Genomic DNA, 15138 nt, shown 5'->3' with positions numbered 1-15138 from the left:
CATGGCGTAACATGTTGATGATTTGCCAAAAAAGAGGGTATTTGTTATTACTCCTCTGTGCATTGTCCAATCAGCCTCAAACTTCTTTCACACGATCACAGTCCTGGCCTGATCAGATCTATGTGTCAATATTGACTCATCATTACAGCGCCACCTGCTGGCGACAGGAAGAGACATGTTTTATACTTTAATGCACTGTTCCTGGCTGCTTTACAATATACAGCTCAAATGAGCTCAGACAAGACATAAGACCTTCATGATACTTCATGGTAAGAATTGTGACATTTCCTCAAACTGTGTAAACATTGAGGTGCAGCGAAGGTTGATCCTTCGCCAAAGGAGACAGTCATCATAACTCCACTGTGCATTTTCCAATCAGTCCCAAAGTTGTCCCACATGATCAGAGTCCAGGCCTGAACAGCTCCATATGTCAATATTAACTCAGGGTCATAGCGCCACCTACTGAACAGCATGGAAATGTAGTTGTTGTAACTCCACTGTACATTGTTCAATCAGCCCCAAATTGCTCACGCTTGATCAGAGTCCCGGCCTGAACATATCTATGAGTCTGTATCTACAGTTATTGATAGCGCCATCTACTGGCAACAAGAAGTAAGCCTCATTTTACAACTTTAATTCGATTTACATAAAATTGCGTGGATCGTAATGCGTGATTAGTGGGCTTGGTCCAGCGCTGCGTGACGGACCCAGGAAGTGACGCGTTTATCTTTCCAGCGGTGCACATTACATGTGCAACGCGGAGCCTTGGAGGCAAACTGTAATTTGTGAATATGGGCTATACAAATAAAATTAGATCATTATCACTAAAACCAACTGGTGCTGCTATCATCAATAACATTACATCTGAATCACATTATTTATTTTCATAATAACAACCAGTTTGACAAACATAAATCAGCTCATCTCTGTGGAATTAACAACTGCACATGTGAAACACAGATTTTTACTGTTAAGGTGCAAAATGAATGGGAAAAAAATTGTCTCACTGATTTAAACAGACTTTCAGATATACATATCTGCATTTTAAATGTTGTTCATTTATCTTAAACCGTTTCACTGCTGGCAGTGTTAACCGCATTATGTGTTTAACACACAAACCAGTTCAGGCAATATATGAATACAAGTGTAAGTCCACATAAGGCAAGTACTCATTATCAAAATATGCTTCATCAGTCAAATAATAATATTCTCATTTGACTTGATGGTTAAATATTGAGTTCTGTAGAAAATCTGGAGAACAATCTGTGAATAAAGACAGAAATTTATGAAAATATTTATAATGAAAAAACCATCAGGTAAACGTCTCATTGGACATCTTCAGAGTCCTGGATACTGCTCAGGTGACTCTCCTGCACCTCCAGCTCCTCAGCGCTCACCATTTCAGGACTGATAGCAGCATATCTTGTCCCATGGAACTGACGAAGGTGAATCTGAACATAAACAAGTGATATCATTTAAAAAGTTAAAACAATATCTCATACTACACAGAAAGTGCTACAGTATCAATGAGCCAGGAAGGGTCAATCAGAATATTTGAGGAAGAAAAAAAAGTTAAGAGTCAGGATTCTTTATAATTCAGTGATTCAAAGAGTTAATCTTTGTTGGAAATAATCTAGTAACAGTTTGTCAGGGCTCAATGCAGCACCTGACAAGTCTTCAGCATGCAAGTGCTAGGGATGGGTGCAAGTAGTTACTTTTTTTCTGTATGATCTTTTTACCATCATTATCTGTGGATTTTTTGAACAAACTATTGTCACTGTACTTTAAACAACTTCCACTCATCTGTGATCAGGACAAGAGCACTATATTTCATTTCTAATGACTAGTACCCAGAGCTGTAGGATAACAACAATTATTATTATTATTATTAACAATAATACTAATTAATTATTATATGAATTGTTGCTGCTATCATTAATAACATCTTTACATTGTTTTCATTATTAGTAGTCAGAGCTAAAACCTGATTGTGCACAAGTGTTCCTGGTCCATCTCTCATCTCTCCTCTCTCCCTCTTTTACACCCATCTCTCCTCTCCTCCCCATTTTCCCTGATCACCCCAACTGGTCGAGGCAGATAATAATGAGTCTGGTTCTCCTAGAGGTGTTTTTTCTCTCCACAGTCGCCAAAGTGCTGCTCATTGTGGCAACTGTTGGGTTTATCTATACATTTTAAGGTCTTGACCTTCTATGTAAAGTGCCTTGAGATAATGTATATTATGATTTGGCACTATACAAATTAAATTAAATTGAATTGAATCCACAAACCAAAAGGGTGGCGGTTTCAGTCTCCATTCGGTATGCCTAAACATTTTTGGGCATGATACTGAACCCCAACCTATCCCTAACAGCAGTGCCACTAGTGTGTGATATGAGACAGAGAAAGTGCTGCACATAGATGCACTGTATAAATAAGTGTGTGTGTGTGTGTGAATGGCAGAACTGCACTGTAAAGCGCTTAGAGTCGTGATCAAGACTAGAATGGAGCTATATAAATGCAGACCAATTACCATTTCTACTGAAGAACACAGATGCTCAAACTGGTGAAGAATACTTTGGTCATTTCATTATTATTGTTACACACAGGTAGTTCAAATGAGTGCAGTTCACTTTTCAAATCAAATGGTTTTTCCAGTTCACACTCTGGTCAGCTCAACTTCTGCCTTTCATACCATAACTAAGCGCATTAAAAGTGTGTTCATGAAAATTAATGGGCTGGCATGGGCTGGGATATGAACCCCTTGACGATCTGGTCAGAGGACAATCACTCTACCCCCTCAGCCACAGTCGACCACAGAAAGCTGCTGAATTACAGTAAGCAGCTCAATAAGAAGAAGAAGAAGGTCAAATGGAGGAAGCAGCTCAATAGGAACTTTTTTTGTATTTTTGGTGCTCCGTATGGGTGAAACTCAAAATGCTTCAACACGCCTATTCTACAATACGATATAAAGATACATAATTAGTTTCACAAATATTTAAAGAGTTATGGCCAATTTCTGGTAAGCCCCGCCCTTGGGAAAAGTTTATGGTTGATAACGGCCTTGTTTTTTGACTATTTCTGATCAATTATAATAGAAATGTGTATCTCAGTCTCACAATGCATTATACTGAATTTGGTGTTGATTGGATAAAAAAAATCTGAATGTACACTACCGTTCAAAAGTTTGGGGTCACCCAGACAATTTCGTGTTTTCCATGAAAACTCACTTTTATTTATCAAATGAGTTGCAAAATGAATAGAAAATATAGTCAAGACATTGACAAGGTTAGAAATAATGATTTTTATTTGAAATATTAATTTTGTTCTTCAAACTTTGCTTTCGTCACAGAATGCTCCATTTGCAGCAATTACAGCATTGCAGACCTTTGGCATTCTAGCTGTTAATTTGTTGAGGTAATCTGTAGAAATGTCACCCCACGCTTCCTGAAGCCCCTCCCACAAGTTGGATTGGCTTGATGGGCACTTCTTGCGTACCATACGGTCAAGCTGCTCCCACAACAGCTCAATGGGGTTGAGATCTGGTGACTGCGCTGGCCACTCCATTACAGACAGCATACCAGCTGCCTGCTTCTTCCCTAAATAGTTCTTGCATAATTTGGAGGTGTGCTTTGGGTCATTGTCCTGTTGTAGGAGGAAATTGGCTCCAATCAAGCGCTGCCCACAGGGTATGGCATGGCGTTGCAAAATGGAGTGATAGCCTTCCTTATTTAAAATCCCTTTTACCTTGTACAAATCTCCCACTTTACCAGCACCAAAGCAGCCCCAGACCATCACATTACCTCCACCATGCTTGACAGATGGCGTCAGGCACTCTTCCAGCATCTTTTCACCTGTTCTGCGTCTCACAAATGTTCTTCTGTGTGATCCAAACACCTCAAACTTTGATTCGTCTGTCCATAACACTTATTCCCAATCTTCCTCTGTCCAATGTCTGTGTTCTTTTGCCCATATCAATCTTTTCTTTTTATTGGCCAGTCTCAGATATGGTTTTTTCTTTGCCACTCTGCCTAGAAGGCCAGCATCCCGGAGTCGCCTCTTCACTGTAGACGTTGACACTGGCGTTTTGCGGGTACCATTTAAAGAAGCTGCCAGTTGAGGACCTGTGAGGCGTCTATTTCTCAAACTAGAGACTCTAATATACTTGTCTTCTTGCTGAGTTGTGCACCGGGGCCTCCCACTTCTCTTTCTACTCTGGTTAGAGCCCGTTTGTGCTGTTCTCTGAAGGGAGTAGTACACACCGTTGTAGGAAATTTTCAGTTTCTTCGCAATTTCTCGCATGGAATAGCCTTCATTTCTAAGAACAAGAATAGACTGGCGAGTTTCACATGAAAGTTCTCTTTTTCTGGCCATTTTGAGAGTATAATCGAACCCACAAATGTGATGCTCCAGATACTCAACTAGCTCAAAGGAAGGCCAGTTTTATAGCTTCTCTCACCAGCAAAACAGTTTTCAGCTGTGCTAACATAATTGCACAAGGGTTTTCAAGGGTTTTCTAATCATCCATTAGTCTTCTAAGGCGATTAGCAAACACAATGTACCATTAGAACACTGGAGTGATAGTTGCTGGAAATGGGCCTCTATACACCTATGTAGATATTTCATTAAAAAACAGACGTTTCCACCTAGAATAGTCATTTACCACATTAACAATGTATAGAGTGTATTTCTGATTAATTTAATGTTATCTTCATTGAAAAAAACAGTGCTTTTCTTTGAAAAATAAGGAAATTTCTAAGTGACCCCAAACTTTTGAACGGTAGTGTAGATGTTTTTCAATTCATGCAAATTAGCTAAAATCCATTATGGCGGACAGTTATGCTCCAAGAGGCTTTTTTGTAGAAGACATTGAGCTGGACTTGTTAGTGAAATTTCAAGTCAATCGGAGAAACTATGTGAGGGGCGTGGCCTGTCAAATGTAATAGCGCCACCATGTGGCAAATTTGTTGGGCATTAATTTTACATCATTCCCAATGGATGTACCATTTTTTATGTTTCTAGCTTAAAATGTGTCGAAGAAATCCTGCAAAATATGCAAACGTTTGATAGGCCACGCCCACTTCTGCCAATCAATTCAGCACTTTAGGATTTAATTCTTAGTTGCCCCTAGATCATTCTTACCAAATTTGGGGAAATTTGGTTCTGTGGCTATTGCGCTATAGATATTGGGAGATTTTAGCGCCCCCTATGGGCAAAACTCGACATGCTTTGCTCTGCCTGTTTTCGGACACAATACAAACTTATATATAAAGTTTGATGATGATTGGACCAAATGTTGATGAGTTATGGCCAATGTCCTGTTAAGCTCTTCCCTTTACAAAAAGTTTTTGGTAAATAACAGTCTTTTTTTTTTACCAATCCTGCACATGTATAATTGAAATGTGAAAGTTAGTCTCACAATGCTGTCTACTAAGTTTGGTGTTGATAAGATTAAATACCAAAAGGAAGATTCACATTATTGTTTTTCAATTTATGCAAATTAGCAAACAAATTATCACTCTGGACTTTTATGGTCCAAGAGGCTTTTTTTGTAGAACGCATTAAGCTGGACTTTTAAGTCAATTGGACTTAGGGTGTGAGGGGCGTAGCTTGCCAAAATTTGTCTTTTTGATGCCTAATTACAGCGCCATCATGAGGCCGATTGAGCTAATGTTTCACAGAAAGTTGATGAACACAAATTCCACTTATTGTGCCAAGTTTCGTGTTTCTAGCTCATTCCATCTCACGGGAATTTGCGCCGAGGCGGCAGACACTGAATAATTGGAAAAATTCAGGCCACAAACCTAATAACAAACCGCAGTAAAAACAGTAGGGTTCTGGCCCTTCAGGCCTCAAACCCGAATGAGGCTATGTAGACACACAGTTTTGGTTAGTAAATGCATTCACTGTTACTTTTGTGATAATCTGTTCAGTTTGTTTTCTATTGTGTTCACTTCCTGTTTTATTTTGTCGTCACGGTTCTTGTTTTACTTCCTGTAGGTTTCCCCACACACCTGTACCTTGTTTGTAATTAAGCTTGCCCTATTTATACCCTGTGTTTCCACTCACCCTCTGCCAGATTGTCATCGTCTCCTTCATGTGCACATGCTCTCAAGTCTTAATTTCCTTGTGTTTGCTTGCCTGGTTTTTGACTCTGCCTGGATTACGGACTTTGGATTTTGTGCTTTTTCCCTGAATGGATTTGGTTGCTTCTCTGACTGCCTTCCCGTGTATGACGTCTGGATTATTAAAGTAAAGTTTTATTGCTTCCTTCTGCATCTGAGTCCCAGTTTTGTACAGAAGTGTCACAACTTTGGATCTAAACATGGGATTTAAGACGGAAAAAAATATATCACCCTGCTGAATCGACTACTGCTGAAAATGGGCTGCATTCACATGTATTTCTTTAATTCTTTAAATAAAACACCAAGCATCCTGATATATTTTTATGATAAAGGAAATATATGTATAGAGGAACTGTCTCAACTTGTATGTTGAAGGGAATTGACTCGACCTGTATGTAGAGGTTGACCTCGGCGCTCCTACACAGGTACGGGAAGTTTCCTCCCGTTTTCAGATGAGCTCGTCTGGCATTGGGATACAGTTTATACATCTCCTCCTTGGCCTCCAGAGACAGAGCGCTCTGATCAAACACCTGAACAACATTCACAGAGAAAAAGTATAAATCAGGTTATAGTTGTAGAAACAGACCTGAACTTGTACTTCATTTTACTTACATCTATAATGGTGACGGCAACTTCTTTTATTTTGTGAGGCTCCACATAAGAGTTTTGACAGTTGAGTGTTAGCCGTGATGCTAACTCACTTTGGTTCAGACTCTCCAACTACAACACACACCGAGACAGAGAGAAAGAGAGAGATCCTGAAGTGTGATGGGTTTACAAAATAATCTAAATGCAGTCAAACATGTTTTTATGTATGTATATGTCAACTTGTATGTATAAGCCAATTCAGCCTTCTAAGTCATGACTTCACAGCTTTTTTCTCTTTTTTTCTCTTTCACTGTAAAACTGAACCCACTCAGGTGCATCCAGGTGATGACGTCTGTGTCCTCCAACTCACTAAAAGACTCACTGATGACTACATTGCGAGAAGCTGCTACATCCTTTCACCTAAATATAATCTATGAAATAGTTAGACAATATAATTTACATTAAAAGCTAAATTCAGTTCATTCACTCGTATTTGATGATCACCACTTGTGGATGATAAATACATACACCTTGCCTTATGTGGAATGTTTGTTGCACTCAAATTGCCTGAACGGGAGCCTCATTTATAAAACAGTGCTTAGGATTCATACAAAAAGTATATGCACACCGAAGCCGCAAATGGTGTACCAATTTCACCTGGAAATGTGTGTACACGTCCTGCTTTCTAACAGTGCAGACCTTTTGCTGCTTGCCCTCACTGGGATGACATTTTATATATAAAACATAGAGTCCCTTAGTTATGCTAACCATCCCTTAGTTATGCTGCTGTAGGCCTAGACTGCTGAGAGAACTCCCATCATGCACTGAGCACTTCTCTTTTTCATCAGCATTTATGAAATTATAGAACGACAATAAAGAAAACTGTTGACATTTTATTGCTTTTTTTTTACCTGTTACAACAAAGGAAAACACCAAACTCTTATGAAGAGGAGAACAAAATACATTGGCATGTGTAGGCCTACTTTGAAATAAATTAAACACAGAACTATGCAGGCCTATTTGAGTCCTCCCCATATATGTGGAAAATGTATAAAATAAAAAGTACCCTATTTTGAAATAAATACAAACATATAGCTGCAGTCTAATAGCTTAAAAAGATATATTTTAGTTGACGAAATATTAAAACAAAAAGTGAGAGACGGCCAGACTGGAGGTGGACACAGAAACTGAAGCTCGGTACAAACCAACTGCAGCTTCTGCTCTGATCAAGAAGCTGCGGCTCTGATCTCTGAGCAGCTGTGACCAGAGAAACTCTGTGTTTTCACTGTTTCCACTGTTAAGAAGCAGCCGGTAAGTCCCTGACCAGCCGCTTCACGTGAACGAGCTCTGATCTCACTGGGTGTGTGTCTCTCTGAGCGAGTGGGCGGAGCCCCCGGGGCCTGTGTGTGCTGTCTGGGAGCACACATGCACGCACGCACGCACGCACGCACGCCCGCCCGCCCACTCCCCCACTCCTGGTATTTCATGATGGCCTGATACGATGACGATTTAAAAAATGAACGTGAACGTGACGTTCACTCACGGTCATCGTGACGTTCACTCACGTTCATCGTATGAAAACTGATTCGTTAAGTTCACCGTTCGCGCAAAATATGCGCGACATGCAGAACACTGTATAGGGAGCCACTGCAGAGGGGCTGAAGAGCCGCATGCGGGTTGCCGACCCCTGGCCTAGAGCAGTAGTTGCCAACTTCTCTGTCGATCCCAGCAACTCTGTGGTTGCGCCGCAGACCAGCTGTGTGTCGGTTGTCTGTTGTTCACACTGGCAGTGTGTTTGCTACTGGCAGAGGAGTGGCTGGTATATCTACTGCCTTTTCCTTCAATATAAGTCAAATTATGGACTAAAATTAACAGCAGGACACTACAGTATGAAGACGTGCATCTTCTGGTTGTGCCATAACAATCGAAGCCCCGTTAGAACAAATGAATGGATTCAGAAAGTAAAACGCTGGAGTGCTTTTACTACTTTGGAAGTGTTGGAAATACATTTGTGACATAGAAAGATAAACATTGTGGTTCACAGCAGAATACACAGAGAAAATTATCTTACACCTGAGTTTTAATGTTTCTAGAGGAATGTGAATCATGGCAAAACCCACAAAAAAATCCTCTTCCCACTCCGTTTACCCGATGCATGTGAAATTTGGTCATGACAGCCTAAAAAAGTTGATGATTTCACTCAATGAAACTTGTCAGTTTTCATGAGGGGTGTGTCCATGGCATGGCGGAGAAATTCGATATCTTGCCATGCAACTTCAAGTAGCTGTAACTTACATGTTTTTGCTCCAATCACTGTCAAACTCTGCATGTGTGATAAAGGTCCCACCTTGAATACATCTTTCTGCAAATATACAACAATAGTCACAGCGTGCCCTAGCTGTGACAGGAAGTACCATGTTTTATACTTTGACATGCTACGCCTAGCTTTTTCATTTGATCCACCTCACAATTGGTCAGGGAAGCCTTGAGACACTGGTGACGCCATGTTGTGACACTTAAGCCTTTACTTTGAACGGCGATGGCATGACCTTTGATGAAATGCCAACAAACAGGATTGGTTGTAACGTCACTGCACATGCTCAAATCTGCCTCAAACTTGACATGTACAATGAGAGACACTACATAAATGCTACCTTCTGTAAACTGGAAGTAGTCCCTTTGTTTCAAATTTCAATGGAATAACCAGGAATGGGACGCACTAACATCCTTCCCAATGTCACATGGCAAGGGCCTGCTCATTCATAATTACCACTATTATTGTTTTCATTATAACAACTAGTCTGTCAGAGCTGAAACATAATGGTACATAACTCTTCCAGGTCTCTATCTCCTCTCTCTCCCCCTCCCCCCTATTTCTCTCTCTTCTCTCCCCTCTTTTCCAATGATCAACCAGGCAAAGGAGTTGTCATGAAAATATCTGACAGATTAAAGGTGAAAGTTTCCTATAACAGATTTTATGGCCACATAACATAAAGCATGTTAAAAAGCGAATGGTTTGTCTCTGGCTGTTGTTGGGAGACCCCGGTGGCAACATCATCTGCCACAGTGGTGCCCAACGTGGGGTCCAATACAGCGAGAGAAATACGCCGCTGGTTCATGGCCATGTACCGGGAGCAGGCAGTCACCACAATACATTTACTGTTAATAAGGATGATAATATGAGGTATGTGTGAGGCCTCTCTAACCCACTGACCTAATAAACCTGAGCCTTTATTCATTCTTCTCTGTCACATCCCAACAGCAGCAATCGGAACAGCCAAACAAGGACGTGGCGTATTTTGGAGTATTGAGTGGAGTATTAAGTAGCCTCTAATGAAATGTGAAGTGTATGTAAATAGTGTATGTAATAGTGTATATGTTTGTAGATTAACATTTTGACCACTAGATGGTAGTATGAACTTGACTCCCCAGGGACATATGCAAAGGTGTATATATATACACACATATGTATATATGCAAATTATTGTCATTTCTGTTGTGTCTTATTTTTATATATATATATATATATATATATATATATATATATATATATATATATATATATATATATATATATATATATATATATATATATATATATATATATATATATATATATATTTCTACTTGTACATAGGTAAATGTTTGCTGAACCTTGTTCAGCTTGGTTGTCCTGTTATTTGTCTATTTCTGTACATTGAGCCCAATAAAGCTGATTCTGAGGTAACACGGGTCAGGTGATGTGGGTCAGGTGTTTAAAGGTCATAGTTGAACAGGAAGAAATCAGAGCATAGGTGGCGGGGAACATACGGTGTTTACCGTAAATGTAAACGTGAGCGTAATCGAAACCAGCAAATACAAATCTAGTAACTCTGTTAAAACAACGAAGCATCTTGATCACTTCGCGTTCATCTCATCATGGTAATTATTTGGGTCTGTAACATCAGTCTGCAATAAACGGGAACATCACCCAAAGTTATGGAATTGTTTGGACATTCACTCACTGGATATGCGTCAAGAACATTCTTTTTCACCTATGCAAGTGACTATGTTGGAACATTTGAATCGAATCGATAGTCACTACAGTGTGTGTTTTAAATAGAAGGAAATCTCTAAATATGAATGTTTTAGCCATAAATTAGATGCCACAGCCACTATTGGGTGATGCCCACCTCAGCCCTTACAGCATCAGAGGAGCTCAGAATAGGGGGGACCACATCTGCGATGGGGGACTCCATGTCCAAGGTTTTTACTGCTTTTCCTCAACAGGTATCATTCTCTCATTGTTATTTGGACACAACTTTCTACCACCATTGGTCACTCTGGGCCCCATGATCCATGAGGTCACAAGGCCAATATAAGCCCAGTTCCCTCTCTTCTCTCTCTTTCTACTCACTTCTCCTGGAGGAGAGGTGTAGCTCTCCAGCTCACCCAGCCAGGGAAACTTCCTCCCTACCCAAGCTCTACCAACCTTCAAGCAGGCCTGCCTGGAGCAGACTGCTAAAACCTTCAAAAAGGCAGCGACACGAGAGCCTGCCTAAGAACTTCATCACGAGCTGCTTCGACAACCTCTTGCCAGCAGAACCACAACAGGAGCCACAAACCACCAAGACCACTTCACTAGACTTCAAAAAGGACATTTCCCCATTTTTATGGACGGGTAACACAACTGGGCCTAATAATTACACTAGGCTAAGCAAAACTGTTCAATTCTATTCATGTGATGTTTGTAAGTTTGATTTCTGTTGCTGTGATATTTTGGAAGTAAGGTGTTTAAAAGCTAATGTTAGTTATGTTATGCTCTTCACAGTCTTTCTTTGCATGCAACAAACTACTTTCTCTAACCTGGCACCAACACCTCACAGACTCATCTCCCAAAACTTAACACACACATGTGATCTCAGACACATGGTGTAGACTTAATCTATAAATTGGCTATCTTTTCCCTTCCTTTGAAGGGTGGTCAATTTAAGTTATTATTTAATATAAATATTTTTAATATTAATATTAAATATCTTTCTGATAACCAAATTTATTGAATGCCCAAAGGCACACCATTTAATGATGTCACGCTTAAGGTATAATAATCACAACACCATACACATTAACACATACTTCTAATGAGGATACATGAAAGCTTGAAGCAGCCTGAATCAGAGGCATGTTTGCCCACATTAAATATTCTGCAGTTCTGATTGAATATCATTTTCCATGGGTTATGCTAATATGTAGCTTAATGTTTCTGCAAACTGTAGCGACACAGTAGTTTAAAACGACATTAATTTCCACTTACCCTGTCAACCATGAAGTCAATTGCATCTGCCATTTTAGGATCCACAGGTCCTTTAGCAAAATTCCCCAGCACAATCTTCTTCAACATGAAAGCTGGCATCAACCAAAAGCTGAGGAGGAATGTGGAAATAAAACATTAATGACGAATCTAAACATGCAGAAGCAATCTGTGTGAAATAGTCATCAAGCACCACCTGTTAGCTGTCCACATCTGGTTAAAGATGGAGGTGTCGCTGAATGAATTACACAGGATCAGTGAGTGTACTCGGGGAGACTTGTGTGTGTACTCTGTAAACTTCTGAGCCAAGAATCCTCCTAAGGACGCCCCGAAAAGATGGACCTTGAAGTTCAAATGACAGGAGAGGGTTGTTATCATCACCAGACACACATTTATCATTATTTGAAAGAGTCAAGGTGGGAGTATTTTGTACCTGGAGCACTTGGCTAAGGAGCATTAAGACCAGCTAACTAGCCCTCAAGCTTATGATGTGCTTTCTACTACAGTGAAATCTTTGAGCAAAATGTATGAAGGTTTGTAAACACGTTCCAGGTGAAGCCTGGATGTGAGAGTTTGTGACCCACAGAATTTATGGCCCAATATTTAGAAGACTTACAGCCAAGCCAGGGTTGGGCCCATCACATGTGTCACCCTAATGGACGGTGAGCCTCTATGTGCATTGTTTTTAAATAAATTCCACTATTGGCACAAAAGAATGTAATGTTTAATGTAATTGTTTAATGTTACACGTCACATTTTTGTTACACCTTTATTATCTATTTGTACTACTTTTCTTTAGGACAGTTTACCTCCACATTACCTGAGGTTGTTTGAGCTACAAGTGATGAAGTGTGTGAGAGAGAGTGGGCGATAGAGAGAGCAAGATAGAGACTATGACTGGATTGATTCAGAAACACTGGAGTGCTTTTATTTTGTGAAACTGTAGTGAAAGTTAATTTTCACTGTGTATTCTGCTGTGAATCACACGCCAAACGTGGAAAAAATTGTCAGGAAAAGCAAACCGTTCCGCAGCCCTTCCACAGCCAGTGTGGGGCACAGGGATTTTCATACCAACCTTGGACTATGGTCCAGACCAACACACCAAAATTTAGACCAACCTAAATAGGTGATCTTGGTCCAGATCAAACTGAACCATGGTTCGGCTTATTTGCAATGTAAACCTCTTTTTTTGGACAGTTTAGACTTTCAAATCAATGTAGGAAGTTAGATAGCAAACAATAAAATAGGAAAAGAAGCCTCGAAGGGTGATTTACAGTTCACCAGATGTGGCCCCCTTTACATCCTGAGAAAAAAAACGCAATTTAAACATGTTAAACATAAGTAAATTATATAATAATAGTTTGCTTCCTTAAACTTTCGGCAACCAGAGGACCTGAGGCTGCTCTTAAATTGGTTATTGCAGATTTTCCACTCCCACTTTAATTTACAGTGAATTGGTATAGTTTTTCAATTTCTTTAATCTAATGTGATTTGTCGACCCTCAATGCCGTCTCAGGTACATCCGCTGTCACTGAGTAACTTCCGCTACAAGCTGACTGGCTAAGATATGGCGACTTTAAGGGGAACTGCGGCAAATCCAGTAATTTCTTTACAAAAACACCCTTTCACAAGAAAAGAGGATAAAGGAGCTTGGACTGGACCAACCCGATTTACAGATTCAGCAGCCGGCAAGTGATGAGGACGAGCTCACACCCAGGGCTTCTCCTACTCTTGTTATGAGATAGAGTTGGCAAACTGGATGTGGTGTAAGTAATGCCTTTTATTGCTTCCCCTTGTTGCTGTTTCAAATTGTCAGCACGGAGCTACTGTGGATGATGACGAGGGGGCAAGACCTAAAAAATATCTTTGAAAAATGCAAACGGCATGAAAGTTGCCAAAGTCGTTTAGCTTATGTTTGCTTGTCCCCCCCAACACTGCGCCCCCCCAATACATTTTATCACCAGCCGCCACTGGTTTTCACCTCCAACGATAAGTGTTTGAATGAGGAGGACATTTCTTCAGTTTGGGAACCACTGTGTTAGGCAACGTCTTGGGATCCTCACAGTGTTTTTATTTCACAGATCGGACTTATTGTTTTTGAAAAAGATTGATTTGTTTGAGGACTGCGCTAGACCATAGATTTCTCTTCCCCAGTTGGTTAAGGGTTAGGGTTGGAGCCCCAAACTCAATCCCAATTAAACATCGTGTTAGAGCCAGAAATTGTTATTTTCTATTTGTAATTTCTACACATCAATAACAATATAGAGAATTGCTACATAGAAAGAGATTGGTAATATGTTTATATAAGATATCTAATTCACTAGCTCTTATGGGTGGCGGACTGTATGTATTTTGTTCTTTTATGAAAGACAGTTTAGTTTCGTTAGACCGCTTTTCTTTGTTTTCTTTGTGTGAAACCGTCAGTCAGGGGAGTAGGGACTAAGATTACGGAGATACGGAGCAATCCCAATAGGGTCCTCGCAGCTGTTGCTGCTTGGGCCCTAATAAAAATCAGAGCAATACCAAAAGGGTCCTCGCAGCTGTTGCTGCACCTGCCCGAATAATAATCAGAGCAATCCCAATAATTGTTGTGACCCTCAGAGCCACCATAGTTTTCTCTTCCAGGGTGGTAGAGAAATCTCAGCAGTGTTTTTCCATTTATTTTGTTTGTAGCGCTGACAGTGAAACCCCTGAATGTGTGTGATTAATTTTGTATTGGTTGATAAGTTTTTTTATTTGATTCATGAAATCATTCCTGTGTAGAGAATGTGGTTAATTGTATAATTTACCTTCTAATGTACACACAAAAACACACATAAATGCTGGCTTACAGAGAGAAAGGCACTCTTACTTTATCAAGTTGCAGGTGATCCAGAAGCCTCCTAAAGCCGTCACAGAACTCCATGAGATCCCAGTAGACAGGATACTGCAGCTGGAAACACAATTAACACTGGTTAATTTGTAAAACTCACACTGGTCAGGTCACATGACTCTGGTGGATTATTTACATGGTAACTGATGTCATGAAAATAAGCCTGATTTTGTTAAGTAATCCTGGTTCAACTGGTGATGTTACCTCATGTAACCGCCTCTCTTCACAGCTCACCTGCCCACAAAACCATGCTGCAAGAGGTTGGC

General features: G+C 40.2%; 1 protein-coding gene across 2 annotated transcripts in view; it reads right to left on the bottom strand.

The window, feature by feature from the left end:
- Window positions 1-863: 863 nt before the first annotated feature.
- spg21 (SPG21 abhydrolase domain containing, maspardin) overlaps window positions 864-15138 on the bottom strand; it is a 57153-nt gene continuing 42878 nt past the window's right edge. Inside the window, exons 4-9 of one of the 2 annotated variants that reach the window (XM_034581567.1) lie at window positions 14852-14932; window positions 12197-12342; window positions 12004-12112; window positions 6735-6842; window positions 6476-6652; window positions 864-1451 (exon numbers count right to left, since the gene is read on the bottom strand). In XM_034581567.1, the coding sequence (XP_034437458.1) occupies window positions 1326-1451; window positions 6476-6652; window positions 6735-6842; window positions 12004-12112; window positions 12197-12342; window positions 14852-14932 (747 nt within the window). In that variant the 3' untranslated portion in view covers window positions 864-1325. The remainder of the gene's footprint in view (window positions 1452-6475; window positions 6653-6734; window positions 6843-12003; window positions 12113-12196; window positions 12343-14851; window positions 14933-15138) is intronic. The other variant, XM_034581568.1, reaches the window with a different exon arrangement.

The sequence above is a fragment of the Hippoglossus hippoglossus genome, chromosome 3, assembly GCF_009819705.1.
Source record: "Hippoglossus hippoglossus isolate fHipHip1 chromosome 3, fHipHip1.pri, whole genome shotgun sequence".
Lineage (NCBI taxonomy): Eukaryota > Metazoa > Chordata > Actinopteri > Pleuronectiformes > Pleuronectidae > Hippoglossus > Hippoglossus hippoglossus.
The sequence above is the reverse complement of the archived record's forward strand: the minus strand, read 5'-3'. Positions and strand labels throughout refer to the sequence as shown.